The 23050-nt window shown below is 43.9% G+C and overlaps 1 protein-coding gene across 2 annotated transcripts in view; it reads left to right on the top strand.

Annotated features, from left to right (window-relative positions):
- Positions 1–23050, top strand: part of TTPA (alpha tocopherol transfer protein) — a 64900-nt gene that overhangs the window by 31887 nt on the left and 9963 nt on the right. For both annotated transcript variants that reach the window (XM_068234791.1, XM_068234792.1), the window contains exons 2-3: positions 10441–10594; positions 16884–17077. In XM_068234791.1, coding sequence (XP_068090892.1) covers positions 10441–10594; positions 16884–17077 — 348 coding nt within the window. The remainder of the gene's footprint in view (positions 1–10440; positions 10595–16883; positions 17078–23050) is intronic.

Below are 23050 nucleotides of genomic sequence, written 5' to 3'. Positions count from 1 at the left end.
ACCATACCACTGGGTTTATATCCATGTGTGATATTAAAAGTCCGGAATGAAATATAAGATCCAGGGTGTGCCCTTTCGTATGGGTGGGGAGGTTGATAGCCTGAGAGAAACCCAGTTCATTCATTATGAGAAGTAGTTCACTTCCTAGCTGGGAGTCGTGATCATCCACCCATGCATTGAAGTCTCCCAGGATGATCCATCTAGGGTGTTCCACTGTTACGCAGGATAAGAGTTCAGATATTTCCTTAAGAAAGGCTGGACCATTTTTTGGGGGGCGGTATATGAGCAATATGTTGATGTTTACTTCTGCTGACAGTTGAGCTGCAATACATTCAAAGGTTTCAGTGGGGCCTATGGGCAGGGGCCTTATGTTCAAGGAGGATCTGAAGCATATGGCAACCCCCCCACCCTTGCCGACTTGTCTCTCACAGTGCAAGATTGAATAATTGGCCGGCACGGTTGCTTCAAGAGTTGGGCCTGCATGCTTCCCAAGCCAGGTCTCTGTCAAAAAGGTCAAATCAGAGAGCTCTATTAGGTCATGTATAGTTGCAGTCTTATTATTTATCGATCTGGCATTGCAGAGTGTAGCTGTGATTAAGCTTTTCTGAGGGCAAATATGTTTTTTATACTTGGATCCACTACCTCTCCGCCCCCTTCTGCATTTCCTGAGTATCCCAAAGGATTTTAAGAGTAGAGCCAGAGAGGTGTTAATTTGTAATTGATTCTTGGGAGGGCATGCAGAGAAAAGGTCCTTTGATGAGTATTTGTATGTTGACATTAGAGACAATAGACTTGTTCAGATAGCTTGTACTTCTGGAGTCCTGCTGGGATCAAAGGGGGTCTATGCAAAATCCTTTCATTCCTACACAGAGTTGGATCATAGATTTATTTTAAGTAAAGTTCCTTGTTTTAGAAGATAAATGATAACATAAATGTGGAAAATAGTCACTTGGTGCATATGCCTTGGATAATGTATAAAGGATTACTCACAGGGTGGAGTGAGGGCAATCACAGGCAATCAAGTTTCCAGAGAGGTTGAAGGTCTTGTTTCAGGTCAGCTGTTAGAAGGCTTGGTGTGTTCAGCAGAGGTGAGCTCTCAGACCCCGATGTTGTCCTGCACGATAGGGGTTTTGCACAAGGAGAGTTTACAGTTCCTTGTTTTACACATGGCAACCTCCACGGTGATTCTTGGGATGCCCTGGTTGCAACTCCACTCCCCGCAGATAGACTGGGCATCAGGTCAGCTACTCAGTTGGTCGTCTTTTTGCCACAATCATTGTTTGGGGAAGATTGCTATGTGTGCCACCAAGATAGATGTTACAGGGGTACCAATACAATACGCCGAGTTCACTGACGTCTTCTGCCCTAAGTCTGCTGATAAACTCCCACCTCATCGGAGTTTCGACTGTCCCATTGATTTAAGATCCGGTTTTATGCCCCCTAGAGGTCATCTTTATAACCTGTCAGGGCCGGAGAAATTGGCAATGTTGGAGTACATTGAGGGCGCCAAGAGGCTTACTCCCAGACAGGCCCGCTGGTCTTTATTCTTCTCTCGCTTCAGATTTGTCATCACCTACACCCCAGGTTCTAAAAATGTTAAGGCAGATGCTCTCTCCAGGTGTTTCGAACCCGAGACAGTTCAGTCTACACTTCCAGAGGGCATTATATACAGTAAGGTAGTGCTAGCTGCCACAGAAACATGGGAGAATTGGGCTGCTACACTAGCGTCCTAACAGTTAGATACCCCGGAAGGGAAACCAGAAGGGGTCCTCTTCCCTTCCGATTGCAAATCCTGCAGCTGTTCCATGCCCTTAAGAATGTGGGTCACCCTGGGGTCACTCGCTTTCTGAATTTGCTCACTAGGTGCGTTTGGTGGCCGTCCTTGGCCTCGGATTGTAAGTAGTTTGTCAGAGAATGTGTTGTGTGTGCCAGGAGCAAGCCTTCTCGCCTTGCTCCAGTGGGAACTTTACAATCTTTGCCAACACCCAGTGAACCATGGACCCATCTGTCCATGGACTTCATTGGTGAGCTCCCCAGATCGGAAGGCATGTCAGTCATATGGGTAATTGTGCAAAGGTTCAGCAAAATGGCCCATTTTGTTCCCCTTAAAGGATTCCCTTCGGCCCAGGAGCTGGCCGATCTCTTTGTGCAGCACATTTTCCGCTTGCATGGTATCCCGGATGATGTGGTTTCCGATAGGGGGGTCCAGTTTGTGTCTAAGTTTTGGAAGGCCTTTTGCCATACTTTGGGTATGAACCTGTCATTTTCATCGGGGTATCACCCACAGTCCAACGGACAAACCGAAAGGTTCAACCAGGCTCTGGAGCAGTTCCTTAGGTGCTATGTCGCAGATGCACAGACCGAATGGGTTCGGTTTTTGCCTTTTGCAGAATTCGCGCACAACAACCTGAAGAGCTCGTCAACAGGGTTGTCCCCTTTTCAGGTTGTATTAGAAAAGTCCACTAAGTTTTCCCCATTGCCTGTGTGTTCCTCCTCTTTCACAGCCCTGGAGAATTGGCAGAAGGCTTTAAGGGAACTTTGGGGACAGGTAAAGAGGAATTTAGGAGTTGCTTTTCAGAGGCAAAAGAAACAGGCCCACAGGAAACGGTCTGTTGAGTGGTGCTTTGCCCCAGGAGACAAGGTGTGGGTGTCAACCAGACATTTGGCACTTAGACAACCATCTACCAAGTTGGGTCCCAGGTTCATAGGACCTTATCCGGTGGTCAGAAAGATTAATGAGGTTTCTTATGTGATTGATCTTCCAGCCAGTATGAGGTGTGGGAGATCATTCCACGTCTCCTTGCTGAAACCGGCAGTTTGTGGATTCCTCTCCCCCCCCCAGTGGTAGTAGAGGGTCAGAAAGAATATGAGGTGGAAAGGATTCTGGATTCTCGACTAGTGCAGAATTCGGTGCAGTATCTGGTCCATTGGAAAGGGTATGGTGTAGAGCAGTGTTTCTCAACATTTTATTGGTATGTACCCCTTTTAAAGCCCTGTACTCACCAAGTACCCCCTAGCATAGTAAAAATTATCAAAAGTACCCCTTGACAAATGTATATTTAATTGTAGTACATGATAATTGGTTCTAAACAATTTCCAAGCATGTACTATTGCTTTTAACAGGCTAAAATACTAATTTGATGCTGGTTAAATAAGATTTATCATTTTCTAAAACTCTAAATTTGTTATTCTTGGTTAAGTATATCAAGCCTGAGTACCCCCTGGAACCATCAGAAGTACCCCCTGGGGTACGCGTACCACACGTTGAGAACCTAGGGTGTAGAGGACAGGTCCTGGGTACCACAGGATCGCATGCATGCTGAGAGATTGAGGAAAAGATTTCATCAGTTGCACCCTGAGAAATCATGTAGGAAGTGTCCGGAGTCCACTCCTCAAGGGGGGGGGGGGGGTACTGTGAAGGATAGCGCCGCCATGCAAGGCAGCATGGCGGCGGTCTCCGCTTCTCAGCCGGCAGGCTCCGCCGCTCATACGGAGCTGCCGGCGCAGGCTCATGGGGACACCGCTGCCGCGTCTGGCGTCATGGCGGTGGGTCCTCTATTGTGGCATGCGGACTTCAGTCCGCGTTCGGGCGCGGATTCAGGGTCTGGCCTCTCCAACGTCCAGAGGCAAAGGGTCTTGCGCGTGCGCGCGAGGAAGCAGACTATTACCTCCAACGTAGGAGGGTCAGCTGACTCTCCAGTCAGCTGACCTCAGGAGGTGTCCTGATTGGTTAGGCCTTTGGGCGGATTTGCTGAGTGACTCTCAGCATATAGGGAGCTGAACTTCACTTGCTCCTTGTCTGCTGTCGTGATTACACCTCTGTGTCTTGACTTGGCTATCCCTGACTATTCTCTTCTCTTGTCGATTGTGTACCTTGCCTATCTGATTCCTGTTGCCGACTTCTGCCTGATTACCGATTACTCTTCTGCCTTCTGTTCCTGTACTGCTGCCGCCTTCTCTGTTGCCAAACCCTTGCTTGTCTGACCTTTCTCCCTTCATATATCATATATATACTGTACGGGGCACTAACTATTATTAGGCAGGTTTTTTTTTGTTTTGTCTTTTTTGGGGGGGATGTTACAACCCCCTTTAAAATGTACCTGAGATGAAGAGGGTGGAAAATGTACTGTAAATCTACCTGGGGCTTCCTCCAGGCTTATCGCTCCCTCGCCGTCCTCCTCTGCCTCATGGATCTTCTGAAACTGTCCCCAAAAAGTCCTCCAGTCAGGGCCAGTCGGTGCAGATGCAGTCCAGGCCACCCATGCTCCCCCATTGCACTCCAGGAGAGTTCTGTGCCTGTGCAGTAGTACTGCACGGCTATGGGAGCGCAAAGAGGGGTTCACACGCGGCCAGGCCTCGCATGCACATGGCCAGTTTCAGTAAAACAGGAGACGGAGGAAGATGGTGAAGAAGTAATAAGGCTGGAGGGGGCTGGTGAAATCCCCAGGTATGTATAAATTCTCTCTCCCCCCCCCCCCCCCCCCCCACCACCCACCTTTGTCTGGTTTTCTTTAGTCTTTTTGGATTTATGCACAGCTGCAATAAGAACAGCTACACAATAATTTTTCACTTTGAAAAGTTCAATTCCAAAGGTAATACTTTTTTTCAGTGGAATGCAATCATATTTTTACCAGTAGACTGTGCTTACAAAGAGCTCACAATTTTCAAACACAAATAATCATTTTTTTTTTTAATTGTCAGTTTCTTCAAATTATTTTACTTTATTTACAACATTTTTCAAATCAAATGTGTAAAGCAACTAAAAAAAAAAAGTGTGTTGCTGGTCAATAGCATTGTATTCATCACCATCATAAAATCATTTTAATGTACTCTTTTTAAACTTTGAGTAATAAGCAATAGCCATTGTAATGTATATATGTTATTACCTCAATTGTTTCCTCATGTCACTGTGCGTATTGATGTGCCGGTCAATGACTTTGTGGTTACTTGTGGACATTTGAGCCAAGTCACTGTGACTGCCTTGTTATACAAGACCCGGTGACACGGTGCGCACACTGGTTTACAGAATGAAACTTTGCAAACAAATGGTTGGGAAATCTGAGTTGCTTCATTTATATTTAACATGCAGATAGTTTGCTCTTTGAACCATCTTTAAAACATTAACCAATGCAAACTGCTTTAAAATGACCTTGTGAATTAGCCCAGCCTGTTTTATTTTTATACAGTACATGTATGAAGATACAATTGTTCCCAAAGACATATTATTTTGTTTCAGAGGTGTCTGTTTTCTAGTTTATAAGTAGTATAAGCTGACTTACCATTAGGACCACTGCAATTCTGCTTCATTAAGGACTATGGCCCCACAGTTTGGACAGTACTGTCTCCATCAGAGTAGTTAAAGTCGATTCCCATGCCTTGTTTTCTAACTAACCCCTCCCTCCATCTCTAACCAACTTAACACTGTAATCTGAATCTTTAACTCACAGGGATCCTCAACGTTGTGGTCACTCAACTCACTCACTTTCAATGCTGGGTACACACTATGAGATTTTTCTGGGAGATTTACTGTCAGATCAATTATTTCCAACATGTTCATTTTCTGAGTAATTTTCCAACTCTTTTCCGTTCAGGTTTCCAGAAAGGACGCCCCGCTACACCAAATGGCAGGGTAAAAATTCAAGTCTTTATTTAGAACATCAAATGACACACAGGTAAAAGTTTGCGCGTATCGGAGCTCTGCATGGCTCCTTAATCATTGCTCACAGCTATGATTAAGGAGCCATGCAGAGCTCCGATACGCATGAGCTTTTACCTGTGTGTCATTTGATGTTCTAAAATTTAGAACATAAAATGATGTTCTAAAGACTTAGATTTTTACCCTGCCATTTGGTGTAGTGGGACGTCCTTTCTGGAAACCTGGCTTTTGAGGCTCCCATTTGGCTTTGCATCGGTGGTTGTAGCGGCCCTACCTTCTACTTTTGTCTTTTCCATTCAATTCTATTGTAAAATGATTGGAAATCAATCGGAAATCAGATCGGACATGTTGGAATTAATTGATCTGACAGTTAATCTGCCAGAAAATCCCATAGTGTGTACCTAGCATAACTCTCTTATAAGGCCATGTTTAGAATATGGAATACAGTTCTGGGCACCGCATTACAGGAGGGACATTGGAGTTTTAGAACCGGTGCAGTGACGAGCCACAAAATTGATCAGAGAGCTGGAAGGTCTAAAGGTGCCCATACATCTTCTGATGTATGGGAGATTTACCAAGAGACAGATCTCTCTCTGATTGAATCTGATTAGAGAGAGATATGTTGCCTGCCCATACACCACAGGCCGATTCCCAATCGATTTTAACATGAAAGCTCTCCGGAATCAGCCTTGTGACACTACATCCGCCGTGATGGACAGGTAAAGTATACGGCACTGGTGGGGGAACATTTTACATAGGGGGGACAGCATTGTGGGTTCCATTCGTTGTTTGTCCTGATATCGCACACCGTTACCACTACACACCTGATCGAGCAAGTCGGCCCTACATCTTTAAGCATATCCAATCAATGCATGCGACCGATTTTGGCCTAAAATTGGTACAGCGTCTGTGCAGCTTTTGGACTAGTCCATCTCTTCATGGGGGGCTCTCAGGTATGTACAGTAGCTGTACTACACATACAATTCATTATATCACAATTTTATTTTCACTTCAGATTCCCTTTAAGTACAAAGTAACAATTAGTTTCTTGAACAATGTTGATTTCAAATAAAAGCAAGTTGAAAACGAATCTTAATCTCTTCAAAAATTGTTGACGTACCTTATTTTATTTTAGTTTTATAGTCAGTAGATGAAGTGTAGAAGAAAAGAGGAGCTGCTTTGATTGCTTCATCTATAGGTGTTTTGGTGCTCAGTAAGGCTGCAGATCCCAAGAACTGTATTGCTGACGTGGAACAATACAGAGGATGCTAAGGATGTTAAGTATCCTTAGATCACACACAGGCATTATTTGTCAACAATTAACTACCACTATCTCATTGATTCAAGTTCCTTTTCAGTGGTGTAGCAATAGGGGGTGCAGAGGTTGTGACCACATCGGGGCCCTTGGGCTAGAGGGGCCCCGTAGGGCCCACCATCAACTGCAGTATTAGCTCTTTATTGGTCCTCTACTGGTAATAATCACTTCTATATATGCTTTGAATAGTAGTAATCATGAACAAACTGTTCCCCATCCCCTTCTTGCACCTCTAACACTCTGGCTATCCTTGATTAATTTGCTGCGCCGTATCAATTGTTATGTATGGAGTGCTTGGGGGGCCCCAATTTAAAGCTTTCACTGGAGCCCAGAGCATCTTGGCTACACCACTGTTCCTTTTCTTTTTTGAACATTTTTATGAAAACAGGTCATTTCTGCATACAAGCTGCGTCAGATTTGTGCTCTGCCTTAGGCCGTAATGTTAGGGCAGCTCACTATGTAGTTTGGGCACTGGCAATGGCCGAAGCACGAATTATGATAAAATCATTGTAATTTGAGTGCTAGCAATAGCTGGAACCTGAATTACGTGCAGAGAGGAAAAAATAGGTAATCAGTAGTGTCACAGACCGCAAGGCCGGTCTGCGGATGGGGTCAATCGATCAGCGTCAGAAATCCTCTCACACGGTCATTTTGCTCATCACGAAGGGTAACCCGACTTTGCAATTTGATGAACTGCCTCGTGGAGGGAGCGTTCAGACGCCAAAGGACTCACCTCACACATACAATTCAAAGATCTGCCACCAAGCGAGTTACACAGCCCGCTACTGTAATTATACTAGGACTTCGAGAACGCTCTATTAACCCTTAGCAGTATGCAGGAACCTGGGTCAGATCGTTATATCTGGGCCGGGTTCTCGCATACGGGTTATAAAGGCACACTTCTATTAAACACAGGGTAGCGATTTCAGGAGAATAGGTACGATTGTGTATATTCAGAACAGATTGTAAACGTAACGATTTTTAAACGTTTTTATAACAAAGTTGCATTACGTACATTTAAGCAGATTAACACATAGACACAAAGCTTAAAATAACAGGAATAAATCAGAAAGTTCTTATTGTAGTTATGGCTGATCAGTCCATTTAGCGAATGAAGAAACCAAAGTCCAGTTAAAGTAGGCATTAATGTTTGAGAGTCCTTGAAACACAGCATGCGTCGGTTCTCCTTGAATGCAAGCATGGACTTTCCTGGTCGGTGGAATTTGGAGAACTGGGCGGGTTTGGTCCCGCCCCACTTTTATAGGACCTGAGTTTTGGGCTGTCACTACCTGCAAAGTAGCTGTGTTCAAGGCGGGGTTACCTCCTAATCAGCAGGTTGCCGCCCCCAGACTCAGAGCAAAAAATGTAACATTTATGAATTCTCTGTGTGACTCCGCCCAGGCTATATTCATAAGCAGCCTGCGACCCTGTATCAATGAGGCTACACATGCCTATTCTATCGCATTCGCTCTACGCAGGCCGGATAAAGCGGTTTTCCTACGGATTCCTGACAGTTAGAAAATTGTAGTTCAGGTGAATGATATAACTGCTTTATGGGTATCAGAGGGAATCTCTTATCTTTGCCAGTTCAAGCTGGTTTTTGGGAGAGGGCTCTGGCAGGAAATGGCTCTCCCTGGGAGGTCGGGCTAGGTGTCAAATTCCTTGCTGACCTCACAGGATATGGGTGAGGGGCTTTCAGTGGAAGAGAGCAAAAGGAAAGGTATTAGTTTTAATCTACACAGGACTGACAGTAATGGGCTGGACCATTACGCAAGTTGTTTGCGATTGCGCACGACTTTCCGTAATGTTCGCCACAAGTAGGTAATCATATTCCTTAAGATTACCTAGAGCAGGGAGAGGCATCTTTGGCCTTCTCCTTGCACCCAAATTACACACAGCCTTTTCTTATATACTCCATCCTACCTAATAAAAGCTAAGTGTCGCTGCGTCCAGCAGTTTTGTCCCTGTGTCCCAGGATTTTTGTTACTGCTCATGTGCGCAGTAATGGACAGCTGGGACCAGGGAGCTGGACGGGCGAGCAAGATGGCCGGGTGCGGGCGAGCGAGGTGGCCGGGTACAAGCGCACGCATGCGTCGGGCGGCGGCCGTAGACCTAGAGCCCGTTTTTAAAGAGAACCCGAGATGAAGCACCCTCTTGTATTTTACCTTATAAATCAGTGGGAACATGACAGTAAACACCTAATCTGCTCTTTGTTTCATTGTTCTATGTTTAATCTGACTGTTATCACCACTGATAAGAATCCCCGACTGAGCACTCAGTCTAGCTTTGCTATGGAAAGATTATAGCTGAGTCTGTCTTCTCTGGTGTCTTTTCAAGCCCAAGCCTGCCCCCTTGTGGCTCTGCTATAATGACTCCCTGCAAAGCCAGACTGAATGCTCAGTCCGGGATTCTTATCACAGCTGATTACAGACACTTTTAGCAGTAAGGATGAAACAGAGAGCATGGTAAGTGTTTTCTCTAATGTTCTTACTGATATATATGGTAAAATACACAAGGGTGCTTTGTCTCTGGTTCCCTTTAAATGGGCTGGGTCTACTAGTTTTAATATAAGTCACACACAAATTGTTTGTCAATGGTTATGAACCTTGTTTCAAATTTGCTGTCAGATAAATTAATTACAATTCTTTTTCCTTTTATTACTGTTTGGTATTACAAAGTAAATTTGGCAATTCTCAATTTAAAATAACATTGTTCACTCAATGGGCTTGATTCACTAAACTATGTTAAAATTGTCAAACGCACCTCTTGTTAGTGCCAACATCTTCTGCAGTGCTGTACAGAGTATAATGTCTTGTCACTAACTGTTCCTCAAAGGGGCTCACATATATGTCTTTGTATGTATCATGTAGTGTATGTAGCGTAGTCTAGTGTCAATTTTTAGGGGGAAGCCAATGAACTTATCTGTATGTTTTTGGGGTGTGGGAGGAAACCAGAGTGTCCAGAGGAAACCCAGATAGACACGGGGAGAACATATAAACTCCTTGCAGATGTTGACCTGGCTGGGATCTGAACCGGGGAACCAGCGCTGCAAGGCGAGAGCGCTAACCACTATGTCACCTTGCTGCGCAATGTTATTTACACAAGGCTCCCTTTGCTGTTATAATGCACCTCGCTGTTCATTTTAACAGATTTTAGTGTATTAAACCCAATGTCTGGTATAAGGCTCATTATCACCTTTAAATTTGGAAAAGGAGTCGTAACTCTGATTTGCTGTGGAGATAACCTACTACTGTATATTCATATTCAGTAGTATGTTATTGTATTTACTTGTGCCAAACCATTGTGTATTTACTTGTATATTTATTTGTGCCAAACCATTTCATAACATAACAAGAAATGATGTTGCAGATAGTTCTTGCCTGGTTACCTTATATCTTTACTACACTGAATTATGGCCATGTTGAAAATCGTCACTCATTTTATTTATCTATTTCTTTTTTTTATACAGTTGTTGAAAAACTACCACAGATGGAGGAAGGAATGTCCAGAAATTACTGCAGATCTCCGACCCTCCCCTCTCCTCAACCTGTATAGCACTGGGTACCATGGGGTGCTGCGATCAAGAGATGCTTCTGGCAGCAAAGTTGTGATCTATAGGATTGGTAAATACCACCTCTTCTCTCTTCCTCCTTGACCCCATCATATTTATTTTATGAGGCTTTTTTTTATTTTAGTTTGTAGTTATTTTATTTAGCATTAGAATATTTTATACTAGTCACGAAGCCTTTTTAATAATGTGCTCTAGAGAACTGGTGTACGCCGCCTATATTGCGTGCCGTGCGCCCGTTCATGACCGCTGCTCAAAGCCTACCCAGTGCCAGGCAGCTGGCACGGACCCACGGACACAGGCGGACTTAGCGACAGGAACTTTATTATTTAGGATACCAGCAGATAATGTTCTAATTAGCCTTGACTGAAATTCTTATTTGAATTTTTGTTTGGTCAAATTCCCTCTCATGCCTGGAACCCACTACAAAACGCTATTGCTAATCGTAATCGCTAGCATTTTGTATGAGCAGTTTGTAGGCGATTTCATGAGCGTTTTATGGAGCGCTTTTAAAAAGTGTATCAATTTGCCAGGGGTTGTGTAGCAATTAGCGATTAGCGTTTTAAAGTCTGATTGATCCTTTCAATTAATTTTAATTTTGTTACAGTGTGCAGTAACTTCAAAATGCTTGCAAAATCGCTCAGTGAAGGTTTTGATGAGCGATTACGCCAGCAATTATATACTTTATATTGGAGCGCAAACGCTAACAAAATGCTGCATGTCCTGTGTTTGCGATTTTGCTAATCGCAATCGCTTCTGTGGAATTTGCACCATCTATTTACATTACAAATAGTAGAGAAAGTCCGCTCAACCTTTGATACCTGGAACAAGGTGCTGGATATTAGAAGGCAAAACAGGAACAGAGGAAAATGTCCGCACTCTCACAGGTATAGTCCAAGGGTCTTTATTCACACCAATTCGCACATACAGGAATGGCTGACATGTTTCGGATATAATCCTTACTCATAGCCTAGACACTGACATCTTAGTGGACCATATATACTGGCAGGACCGCCCCGAAAGGCGTGTGCTGACACTGCCTCAAACTCAAATTAAAGGCACAGGCCTAAAATCCATTAGAATATATCCACTATACGTTTAAAAAGATAACATAAATACAATAACACATTTAGAAAAATACAAAAATACAAAAGTACAAAACTGTTAATACGATATCAGTATACAAAGTTAATGTCCCACCTGGCGTTTAAGCCAGACGGCTCCCTAGTGCCCATCTGTAAAATCCAAAATGCTTCCCTTATCCGTAGTCTTTTATATATATCCCCTCGTCTAGGGGAAACCATAACCCTCTCTATCCCCTGAAACGTAAAGCCCCTCATAACACCATCATGTTTCTCTCTGAAATGCCTCGCCACATTGCTGATATTATCCGTCTTCCATGAGGCCCCATTATAATGCTCGGAAATCCTTTGTCTTAAACAACGCGTAGTGCAACCCACATACTGTAGGTTGCAAAGTGTGCATGAGACCACATAGATGACGGATTTCGTATTACAGTTAATATACTGTCGCAAAGGAAAAGTTTTTTGTTTAGCAAATGACGAGACAATACGTGAGGAATGATGGTGAATGCAAAAGTTACAGGTGGAGAAGCCACACTTATATGACCCAACAGTGGACAGCCAGGTGGGTCGCACTGGAGCAATAGAAGACTGGAAAAGACTGGGGGAAAGGGTAGAACCCAAAGAGGGAGCCTTCTTATAAGCAAACCTGCAGCCTGGTTTGAGTACCTGACATAGCTTGTCATCTGCGAATAACACGGGGATATATTTCTTGATTACCCCTATAACTTTATTATATTGTTGGCTATATGTAGTGACAAAATTGACAGAAATAGCATCAGGGTCATGCACCAATAAGCTGTTAGACTTATCCCTCAAAAGTTCACCCCTATCCCTGGAAGTGGCAATTTTCTGGGCCCTGTCCAGATCTGAATCAGGATATCCCCTTGCTTTGAATCGTGATCTAAGGGTAGAAAACTCATGTGCTGTGGACTCGTCCGTAGAGCAATTTCTCCTAGCTCTAATGAACTCCCCTATTGGGACACCCCTAAGGGTGTGTTTTGGGTGGCAACTACTGGCCTGTAGTAGCGAGTTCCCAGCACAGGGCTTCCTATAAGTCCTGGTATCAATTGATCCAGAGTCCCCTGATCCACAAAGAGTGATATCCAAAAAATCTATCTGTAAATTGTTAGAAGTACATGTAAAGGACAAGTTAAAGTTATTGTTGTTGAGATAAGTCAAAAATAGTTGTAGAGCCTCATCCGTCCCCTGCCATATCAAAAGAAGATCGTCAATAAAGCGACCATACCAAACAATACAATCAAAAAAGGGGTTCATCTCCCCAAAAATGCGGAGCTCCTCCCACCAACCCATGTAAAGGTTGGCGAGCGAGGGCGAAAACTTCGCCCCCATCGAAGCGCCGCACTTCTGGAGGTAGAACCCCCCATCAAAAGAAAAATAATTGTGCGAAAGGAGAAACTCAGTCACCACTAAAATATAAGATTGCAATGGGGCCAAAAATGAGCTGTACTTGGACAGGTGAAACTCCAACGCTACAATGGCCAAATCATGGGGAATGGAGGAATACAGAGCCCTAACATCAAGGGTGACCCATTTGTAGTGTGGTTTCCATTGTGTGTCAATGAGAGAGGAAAGGACATGTTTGGTGTCTTTAATGAGGCCCGGAAGTCTCAACACCAAAGGCTGTAGGTGGGAGTCCAGCCATTCCCCCAATCTCTCACCAAGAGATCCAATGCCAGACACAATTGGTCGACCCTCAGGAGGAGAGGTCGACTTATGGATCTTGGGGAGATGATGGAAGATGGGAATGACTGGACTTCGTATCCTAAGAAAATCTGCCATATTTTTCTTGAGCAACCCCATGGACTCCCCCATAGAAATAAGTTGATCAAATTCAATTTTAAAATCAAAAGTGGGGTCCATAGAGAGACGTGTATACGTATTGGGGTCCTGGAGCTGACGTAGGGCTTCGGCCTTATAGTCAATAGCATTAAGGACTACCACTGCCCCCCCTTTGTCAGCATTCCTGATAACTATGTCGGATCTAGATTTTAAATTGTCGAGTGCCTGTCGCTCCAAGGGAGTTAAATTGTACCTAACCCTACTGGTTTCAGCCAAAGATTTCAGATCTTTTTCAGATCTTTTTCAACCAGATCTTGGAAAATTTCCACTGGTGAGGACCTACAGTAAACTGGATAGTATTCACGGTTGAGGGGAGTGGGCAAGGTTACATCCTCTATGCCAATCTGGCCCATGCTTTCAGATGCTAACTGCTGTGCTATGACTGATGTGCAAGTGTCATGAAATGGAAGAATGGGTGGAAGTGGATTAGAGGTGTGAGGAGGAAGTGTATTGGAAGAAGGTTGTGAAAGAAAATGTTTTTTCAGTAGAAGTGTTCTAATGAACCTATTCACATCCATAAGTGTATCAAAAAGGTTAAATTTGCAGGCTGGAACGAAGTTCAAGCCTTTGGACAAAAGTGAAATCTCCTCATGTGTCAATGTGACATCTGAAATATTAATTACGTTCAGCAATTGGGTCACTGTCTTCTTCTTATGTTTCCTCCCCCCTCTCCGTGTCTTCCTCCTGACCCTCCCACAGGTGTCTGTTGGGGTCTGTACCATCTCCGTTTGGGTTTTTTGGGATGTTTGGGACGGGTCACCTGGTCTAAAGGGAGGGAATTGAGATCTGGCTGGGATCGTGAAAGCCTATCGTTGCCAGAACCTGGGTATTCTGAACCATCAGAAAAATCCGACTGGATATCTGAGTCATCTGGGGAGCTAAAACTAACTCGTTTGGTGGGGGTCTTAGGGGAACGCTTCAAAATTGGTTTAGGGTTATATGGACCACCTGGACGTCCTCTCCCCAGAGAACTCCACCTGCCCCATTCATACACAAGACCATCACGATAATCTGCCACATCTCTTAAGTATTTAGACCTTTTCAAATTCATAATAGTAGTTTCCAATTTGGCTACATTTTCTTTTAACTGACTATTTAGGTCATCATATAATTCTGTGTCAAGAAACTTGTCGATCTCAGCCCGCGTGCGAGAAATCTCCAGGCCGAGGTCGACAATTCTCTGTTCTTCATAAATCACAATTAATTTCATTAACCTCAAAGAGCAATCAGTCAAAATCTCATTCCATTCTAACAAGAATTTATCAGAGTAAACACTGGTAGGGATCTTCTTAATTCTAAGGCCTCGGGGTATGATTCCCTCCGCCATCTATTTACATTAGCAGAGCGTTTAGGGAAATCGCTAGCGATTGATCACGCTCCCTAAACGCTCAAAAAATCGCTCTAGTGGGTTCCAGCCTATAGGGAGCAAGTGCTCTGAACCAAGCAACACCTGTCCTGTATTTAGGTGAACCAAAGACTCTGTATAGCATGCAGTTTTTTTCAGCACCTGTGTGTATGGGCTGAGAAGTGTATAAGCTTAGTAGTCTATGCATTTGCAAGAGGTGGGAGTCATCTTTTGCTCTTGATACTATTTTTTTCAAGTATTCATGCATTAATTAGTATGGCTGGATAGTGTCCTGGTTAAAGGGAACATAAACTGAGAAGGATATGGATTTTTCCTTTTAAAATAATGCCAGTTGACTGACTCTCCTGCAGATCCTGTTTCTCTAATACTTTTAGCCACCGCCCCTCAACAAGCATGCAGATCAGGTGCTCTGACTGAAGTCAGACTGGATTAGCTGCATGCTTGTTTCAGGTGTGTGATTCAGCCACTACTGCACTCAAAGAGATCAGCAGGACTGCCAGGACACTGGTATTGTTTAAAAGGAAACATCCATATCCCACTCAGTTAAGGTTCCCATTAAGGGCTCTGACACATGCAGCCTGGGTTTGAATCTCAGCTCTTCCTGTACAGTTAGCCAGCATATATTCACTAAGGAGTCCTCGGGCATGACTCCCTAACACTGTAACTGCATACTGAGCGCATCCTAGTGGCTGCAGCTGAAGCGCTTTAGAGTCTGCCAGGAGAAAAGCGCAGTATAACTGTTATGTCTTCCAGGGCCGGATTTCTGGAAAGGACACAAAGGCACGGGCCTTAGGTGGCTGCAAGCCAGGGGGCACCTGGACATGAAAGAGGGGTTACTACATATGAAAGAGGAGAGTGAAAATGGGGAGCAACACATGAAAAAAGAAACTGATGCCCAAGGTAGCTGTTCATCAAAGAAACGGGCTGATCTACATTAATAATACACAAGGAAGAGGGGGCTGCACATTGGTGGGGCTGCGGCACAAAAAAGGGGAGTCACAACATACTTGGCCTTAGGGGCACAAAAAGTATAAATCCGGCCTTGATGGCTACATTCAAACATCCTACACTACATGCCAGTCAATACTGTCCAGAGTAACACTGTAGGTGCTGAGGCTGAGAGTATGGTCATTTCTAACAGTAGCTGAATGATCGGTCTGCCGACTATCGGGTAAAGAAGTTTACCAAATGATCATTAAGTACGATGACGACGAACGAACGATATCAGCAGGATGGAAAAATCCAACAGGACGGATCACATTGAAAGACAATCGTTACAAAACTATGGTGTGTACAGTCTGCCGAGCATGATCGTTACAAGGGCCAATGCGCCTGCGTTGCATTTTGGCCAGCTTCCATACTTCCTGTGTAGCGTGGCACGTAACGATTGTTACATTACAAATTTTACATGAACTCTGTTTTCTAGTTAACTATGATATATTTTTTATCTATTGTAACCTCATGTTTGTGTTTTTTTTATATACTGTGTGTATATATATATATATATATATACACACAGTATATATATATATGCAACTTTTCCTCTTATCGTTCTTTTCTGCGAGAACGGACGTTAATGTGTATGATGATTGCTGTATCCCATCGTTGCATTCCAATCGTTCCAATATTGTTCGTCTGGTAATTATCGGTCCTTGCAAACGATCGTTATCGCAAGTGTGTACGTAGCATTATTGGTATTAACAATGGCAATGACTGGAGGACCTTGGACGACCACGCAATGACCATATTTATGTCGTACAGCAACAAAGGATCTATCAGACCTGTATACCAATGCATTTACATTTTTTCTAAGACCCGTGTACAAAAATAAACCTTTCTCAATGACATTTGCAGCTCCATAAATATTTGCACATTTTTTTCAAACGTGAGTGAAATACGGTTTTTAGTTTTGCTCATCATAAGGGTCAGAGATCTGCAGCTAGCAGGCTTGATTGCTGAAAAAGGAAGTAGCTTAGTTTTGTTTATCTTCTGATGTAGCACAAGTGAAATGATGTTCTTACATTTTCTTTCAGATAAGTGGGACCCAAAGCTGTTTGGTGCCTATGAAGTGTTCCGAGTAAGCTTGATAACCTCAGAACTCATAGTGAAGGATGCAGAGACACAGCGGAATGGCGTAAAGGCTATATTTGACCTACAAGGCTTTAGGTTAGCCCATGCATTTCAGGTCACCCCAACCTTGGCTAAAAGGATAGCTGCAGTTATGACAGTAAGTTACCATAACATCTACAAGAATTTTTGTCACTTTTCTACTGATAATTGTACAAAGTCTTCAGGCCTCTTTTACACCATACGCTGAATAACTGATGTGTTTTAACTTTCAATAGCAGTACATTGTGAAAAAGTTTTCAGTTAAAATGCATACATTGTGAACTGGGCCATAGGAAAACATGGACATTACTTTTTATACCTGAGAGTTACTGATATATTGTGAAAGGACACTTAGTGATCCATTATATGAAGTTTTGAATGAGGATGATACCATTGATTGACTAAAAAAAAGTAAGCTTTTGGCTAATAAGCCTTCTTCAGACTTTGTTACTGCATACTGACAAGATGTGAGAACACACAGTCTATATACACTGGACATTATCCAAACATAAATACATGTTTGAATGGCCATTGTATATAAGCTGTGTGTTCTTACAGCTTGTCGGTACACAGGAACAAAGTCTAAAGAAGTCGAAAAACAGGCTGCTAATTAGTTAATTAGCTTCTAATTAATTTTAATTAGGTTTCTAATTAGCCGAAAGCTTACTTTTTTTTACCTCTCATGCTAGGTACACACGATGCGTTTTTTTCCGCTCGATTTCTCTTTTCTTATCAATTTCCATTCACTTCTATGAGAAATAGAGCAGTAAAATGATCAAAAGTAACATCGGACATGACGGAAATTATCAATCGAACGCATCTATCGAACGTAAAAACGTATCGTGTGTTACCAATGGCTAACACTGTACAACATTCTACTTATTCATTGTATATTATCATTATTATGTGTCTTTTTTCCATGAGAATAGTTAACAAAATATATGCAAAATTCATCATCAACTTCTATTAAATGCATTTTGAAAGCTACGTATCACCTAGAATGAGATATGACCCACAGGATAGAATATTTTCTCTTGGGTTTTCTCCTAGGTAGTATTTTCACACTTTGCCGTTACAATGCCTTTTAACCACTTGAGGACCACAGTGCTAAACCCACCTGAATACCAGGCCATGTTTTGCTTAATTGGCCACTGCAGCTTTAAGGCCTCGCTGCAGGGCCACACAACACAACGCACAAGTGATTCTCCCCACCAACAGAGCTGTCTGTTGATGGGGTCTGATGGTCCAAGCTCCCCCCCAAACCCCCCCAATCCCCTCCGACCACCCAGTGTTTATTTAAATTTTTTTCCAGAAATATTTTTTTTTTTAATTAAATGTGCTTATTTATTTATCTATTTTGTTTCCCCCCCTCCCCCCAGCCAGCCAATCACGGCGATCAGCTGTCATAGGTTTCAGCTTATGAGAGACGATCGCTCGCTTGTGCCCCAGTGGGACAGCCGTGTCACTTGGCTGTACCCAACAGCCGTGTCACATGGCTGTACCCAGTACAGTGCTGCTTTAGATTGCAGCGCTGTACTAACTTAACAGACAGCATTTTCACCGTCTAACAGTCTCCGATCGGCGATCGCCGCTGGGAGTCTGAAGGCGGAGCGGTCCTGGGGCTACCGCCGCAGTCACACCCATTGGCGTGACGCGGTCGTTTAGTAGTTAAACCAACAGCAAGCAAGACAATACTCAAAATAAGTGTGAGAGTACTTTTTTCATACTTCTTTGGTACTTTTTCAATTGCGAAGTGCTAAAAAGTTATTTGAAACAGAAGATGAAAAATGATCTCTTAGGAGTAAACTCAAGTGAAAAGGTACCACCCTCTCCATCAGGACAAAGATTGGTGATTTAGGTAGAGAGAGTGGCTGCCGCATATAGCACATGGCGCATGTACGACGTCACACAGGCACCAGTGCTATATACAGAGGCCACATGGGATACGAATGGAGGAAGCAGGAGCAGTTGGACACCTGTGGTGTCCGGACAGGTGAGAGATTTTAATTTATGGGAACATTAACCTCCTTGGCGGTATGGACAAGCTCAGCTCACCGTTTTTTTTTTGTTTTTGTTTTTTTTTAAACATGCACCTAGCACTTGCTAGCTGCATGTTGGGGACGATCGCCGCCGATGCGCCGCTACCCGCCGCGTAACAGGGCCCCCGAGACCCCGTGCGCAGCCTGGCCAATCAGTGCCAGGCAGCGCTGAGGGATGGATTGGGACTCCCTGTGACGTCACGACGTCGATGACGTCATTCCGTTCGTCACCATGGCGATGGGGAAGCCCTAAAGGAAATCCCGCTCAGAACGGGATTTCCTGGTGGGTTTGATCGCCGGCGGCGATCGAAGGGTGGGAGGGATTCGGCAGGGAGAGGGGAATCATGTAGCTAGCATTAGGCTAGCTACATGATTTAAACATTTTTTTTACAAAAAAACTGCTGTGCAGCGACCCTGGAGATCTTAATAGAACGCCAGGGTGGGGGGGGGGGGGGGGGGCTAGCAGCCGGCGGTTCCATCATTTTCGTCGCTCGTCCCTATATTGCATGGAGTTTCCAAAATCAATCGATATTTATCTGATTCAATAAAACTATCGAATCAGTTGGTCGATTAGACCTAAAAATCGCTATATGTATAGCCACCTTAAAGAGACACTGAAGCGAGACTAAATCTCGCTTCAGGTCTTATATATAGCAGGGGCACGTGTGCCCCTGCTAAAACGCCGCTATCCCGCGGCTTAACGGGGGTCCCTTCACCCCCAACCCACCCCCCGCAAACCTGGGTCGGAAAAAGGTCGCTGGAGCTGATCTTCCTGGAGGCAGGGCTAACGGCTGCAGCCCTGCCTCCAGTCGCGTCTATCAGACGCGCATCGCCGCCTCTCCCCCGCCCCTCTCAGTGAAGGAAGACTGAGAGGGGCGGGGGAGAGGCGGAGGTACGCGTCTGACAGACGCGCATGGGGCAGGGCTGCGGCGGTTAGCCCTGCCCCAACCAGGAAGCGCTCCCCCGCTGCTCGGAGGGGGTTTGGGGGGACAGGGACCCCCGTTAAGCCGCGCTATAGCGGCGTTTTAGCAGGGGCACGCATGCCCCTGCTAGCTATGAGGTCTGAAGCGAGATCTATTCTCGCTTCAGACTCTCTTTTTTTAAGTGCTGTAGTAGTTTACCTGAGGTTGCACTTTGCATTGAGCTCCTAACACTGTGTATTGATAATTTTCTTTCTGCCCCTAGCTAGGTGGGTTACACAGAGATGTGGTGATTTTGGTGTATAACTGAAGCTTTTCCCTCCCTACACATGACCAGTGATTGACATTCACTAAGTGGCAGCTCTCAGTCACTCAGTCCTAGTATCAGAAATTGGCACTTGTAACAGAGTCGTAAGAGGATTACATTACTGCATACAAAATACATGAAATAACAGGAGAAGGCAGCACAGCCCAAAGAAGTGTAGACTTACAAGAGGGGAAGACTATCCTCTATGACCATAACATACTTATATATAATTGAAGTGTAACAACCTTCAGTACATACACCTTTCTACTCTGGCCTTGACATCACTTGGTTCACATTTCAACTATCATTAGTACACTGTTGACTTTTTTTAAAGCCCAATTCTAGAATATATTTATATTGTAGTTTAAACAGTGTGGAATGGGTTAGAATATTTTTGTCTTCTTTTAAATGCTGTCCTTTGTCCCATTTGTGTATATTTTTATTACTTCCTGTCTCTGGAACCTTCAACATGATAACTTGTAATCCTGGGACAGGAAATAAGGGACAGTAATAAAAACTAATCTTACTTTTCCCCACTCTGCAGCTCACTTGCTGTTTGTGTCTTAGCTGTAGAGTTTTTGCTCATTTTCTTCCTTGGGACTTTGTAGCTTAAATATAAAAATTAGAAGTCCTGGACAGCAACTGAGGGACAACAGTGGATTTAGGCTTGGTTCCCACTTGAGCTGATGCAAAATGGACACAGTAAGCCTAGCGGATGCACTCCGTACATTTTGCATCTGCTCTGTGCCATCCACTCCGCACCTGTCTGAAGCAATTGTCACTTCTGTGTCCTGCCACCAATCATCACCACTCGGTTCCTCTGTACCCAGCGCAGAGGCTAGCAGGAGCATGGGGCTCTCCATAGACTGCATTAGACCAATTCTCCCTAGCAGCAGAGAGAATTTTCATTGGGCCACCATGAACCAATGAGAATTCTCCCTGTGGCTGAGGATTCACATTGGTCTTTTGCAGCCCAAAGGAGAGTCCCATGCTTCTGTCCTGTGTGCAGGGACCAAGCAGTGGCCATAGGCTATATGGAGGAATGAATCCACCTGCCCGAGATTATCGCGAGCTGCACAGAAGTGCGGTCCGCTTACCGCAACAAATCCGTTGTAGAGTGACAAGTGTGATTGGCTCTTATTTATAAAATAGGAGCTGTTCACTGTCAGTTTAGCAATGAGTGGAGAACGGACAAAAAAATTTATTTTTCTTCTCAAGTGGGAACTCAGCCTTATAGTGTAACTGTCGGGCATAAAAAAAAAATTGATTCTTTATTTTTATCTGGTAAACAAGTAATGAGGATGCTAACCAGGCAATCCAAAAGTTAAGCCCGAGTGCTCCCGAAGGCTTCCGAAACCTCCCTTCGGTGGCGGAAGTGGCAGTATTTGACCGAACTGGTCGAATACTGCTACTTGGCATCCTGCGTGGGACCGGGCACCGTGAGAGGAGAGGGAAGTCTTATTAGGACCGAGTCTTCCCTCTCCTTAGGTGAGTATCTGACTTTTTTATTTTTAAACTGGTACACATTCACTTTAATGGCCTAAGCCTAGCTGGGGAATTACCATAGGTCTTTAGCAGGAAGTGCTAACATGGTTCTTTTGAAAGACTAGAACAGAAGGCAATCTATGTTCTATTGTTTCTGATGTTTATTCTGTATATCCAATAGATCATTTGGCAAATAAAGTTCTCAGTGTAGCTACTTTTATTAGCTTTTTATAGTATCAGGCCTATCAGCAATACTTTCAATTCTGAGAAATATACTGTATGTTTCTGTGGTGATAGCATGCGTATTGGCTCTCATAAGCTCTCAATATGTACAGTATGTTCTGCCCAGGGTTGTTTCTTTTTGTTCCTAGTGTACTAAAGTTACTTATACATACCGTTGTTTGCTGTAATCTATTGTGTAATTGTGTCTTAACAATATAAATAATAATAAAAAACATACATTTAGGACCGGTATACAATTATAATGATAAAAATGTAATTCATTTACTAATAGTTGTGTAAAACTAGGTGACCCCTTCTATACTGATGGTTCAGTATTGAACTAAACAAATACAGTGATTGTGAGAGATGCCCAAATACTCAAAGATACCCAAAGATTCTCATGGTCTTCAAGGGAATGGAATGTGCAGCTTAGGGTTGTTTTTGCTGTCTCGTAGATCATTGTTCCCCCACCCTGTCCTCGAGGCCCACCAACAGTGCATGTTTTGTGGAAATCCACAGAGGTAGTTAATCAGTTCTGCTGAAACACTAATTACCTCACCTGTGCATGTTTGTGGTTTTCTGCAAAACATTTACTGTTGGTGGACCTTGAGGACAGGGTTGGGGAGCTATGCTGTAGATAACAGACAACACAGTAGACCATATGCAATTCACCTTTTCTCCTAAGTGACATTTTCACATCTTTTCAATAAAATGCCTTTTAAGCCACCAGCAAACAAAACAATACTCAGAATAATTTTGGCAGTACTTTTTCACCTACTTCTAAGGCCCCGTTCACATCACAAACGCGGACGGGCACGCACGCAGAACGCAACGCGTACGAACGCACACCATCCGCGTTTGTGTGCGTTGCGTGGCTGATCCCATCACTGAAAAGTAAATGGGACAGCCACGCGTTTTTACAAAAAAATGCCTGCAGCATGCGTTCCCGGACCGCACAGGTCCGGAACGCATGCAGTGTGAACATCAGACATTGCACTCTATGCAATGTCTGATGTCGTGCGTGTCGGCCACCTGCACGCGTTTCCAAAACGCGGCTGGAAACGTGTGCAGTGTGAATGGGGCCTAAGTACTTTTTGAGTTGCAGAGTGCTAAAAAGT

This window comes from Hyperolius riggenbachi, chromosome 5 (genome assembly GCF_040937935.1).
Source record: "Hyperolius riggenbachi isolate aHypRig1 chromosome 5, aHypRig1.pri, whole genome shotgun sequence".
Lineage (NCBI taxonomy): Eukaryota > Metazoa > Chordata > Amphibia > Anura > Hyperoliidae > Hyperolius > Hyperolius riggenbachi.
This window is presented reverse-complemented; position numbering and strand designations above follow the sequence as displayed.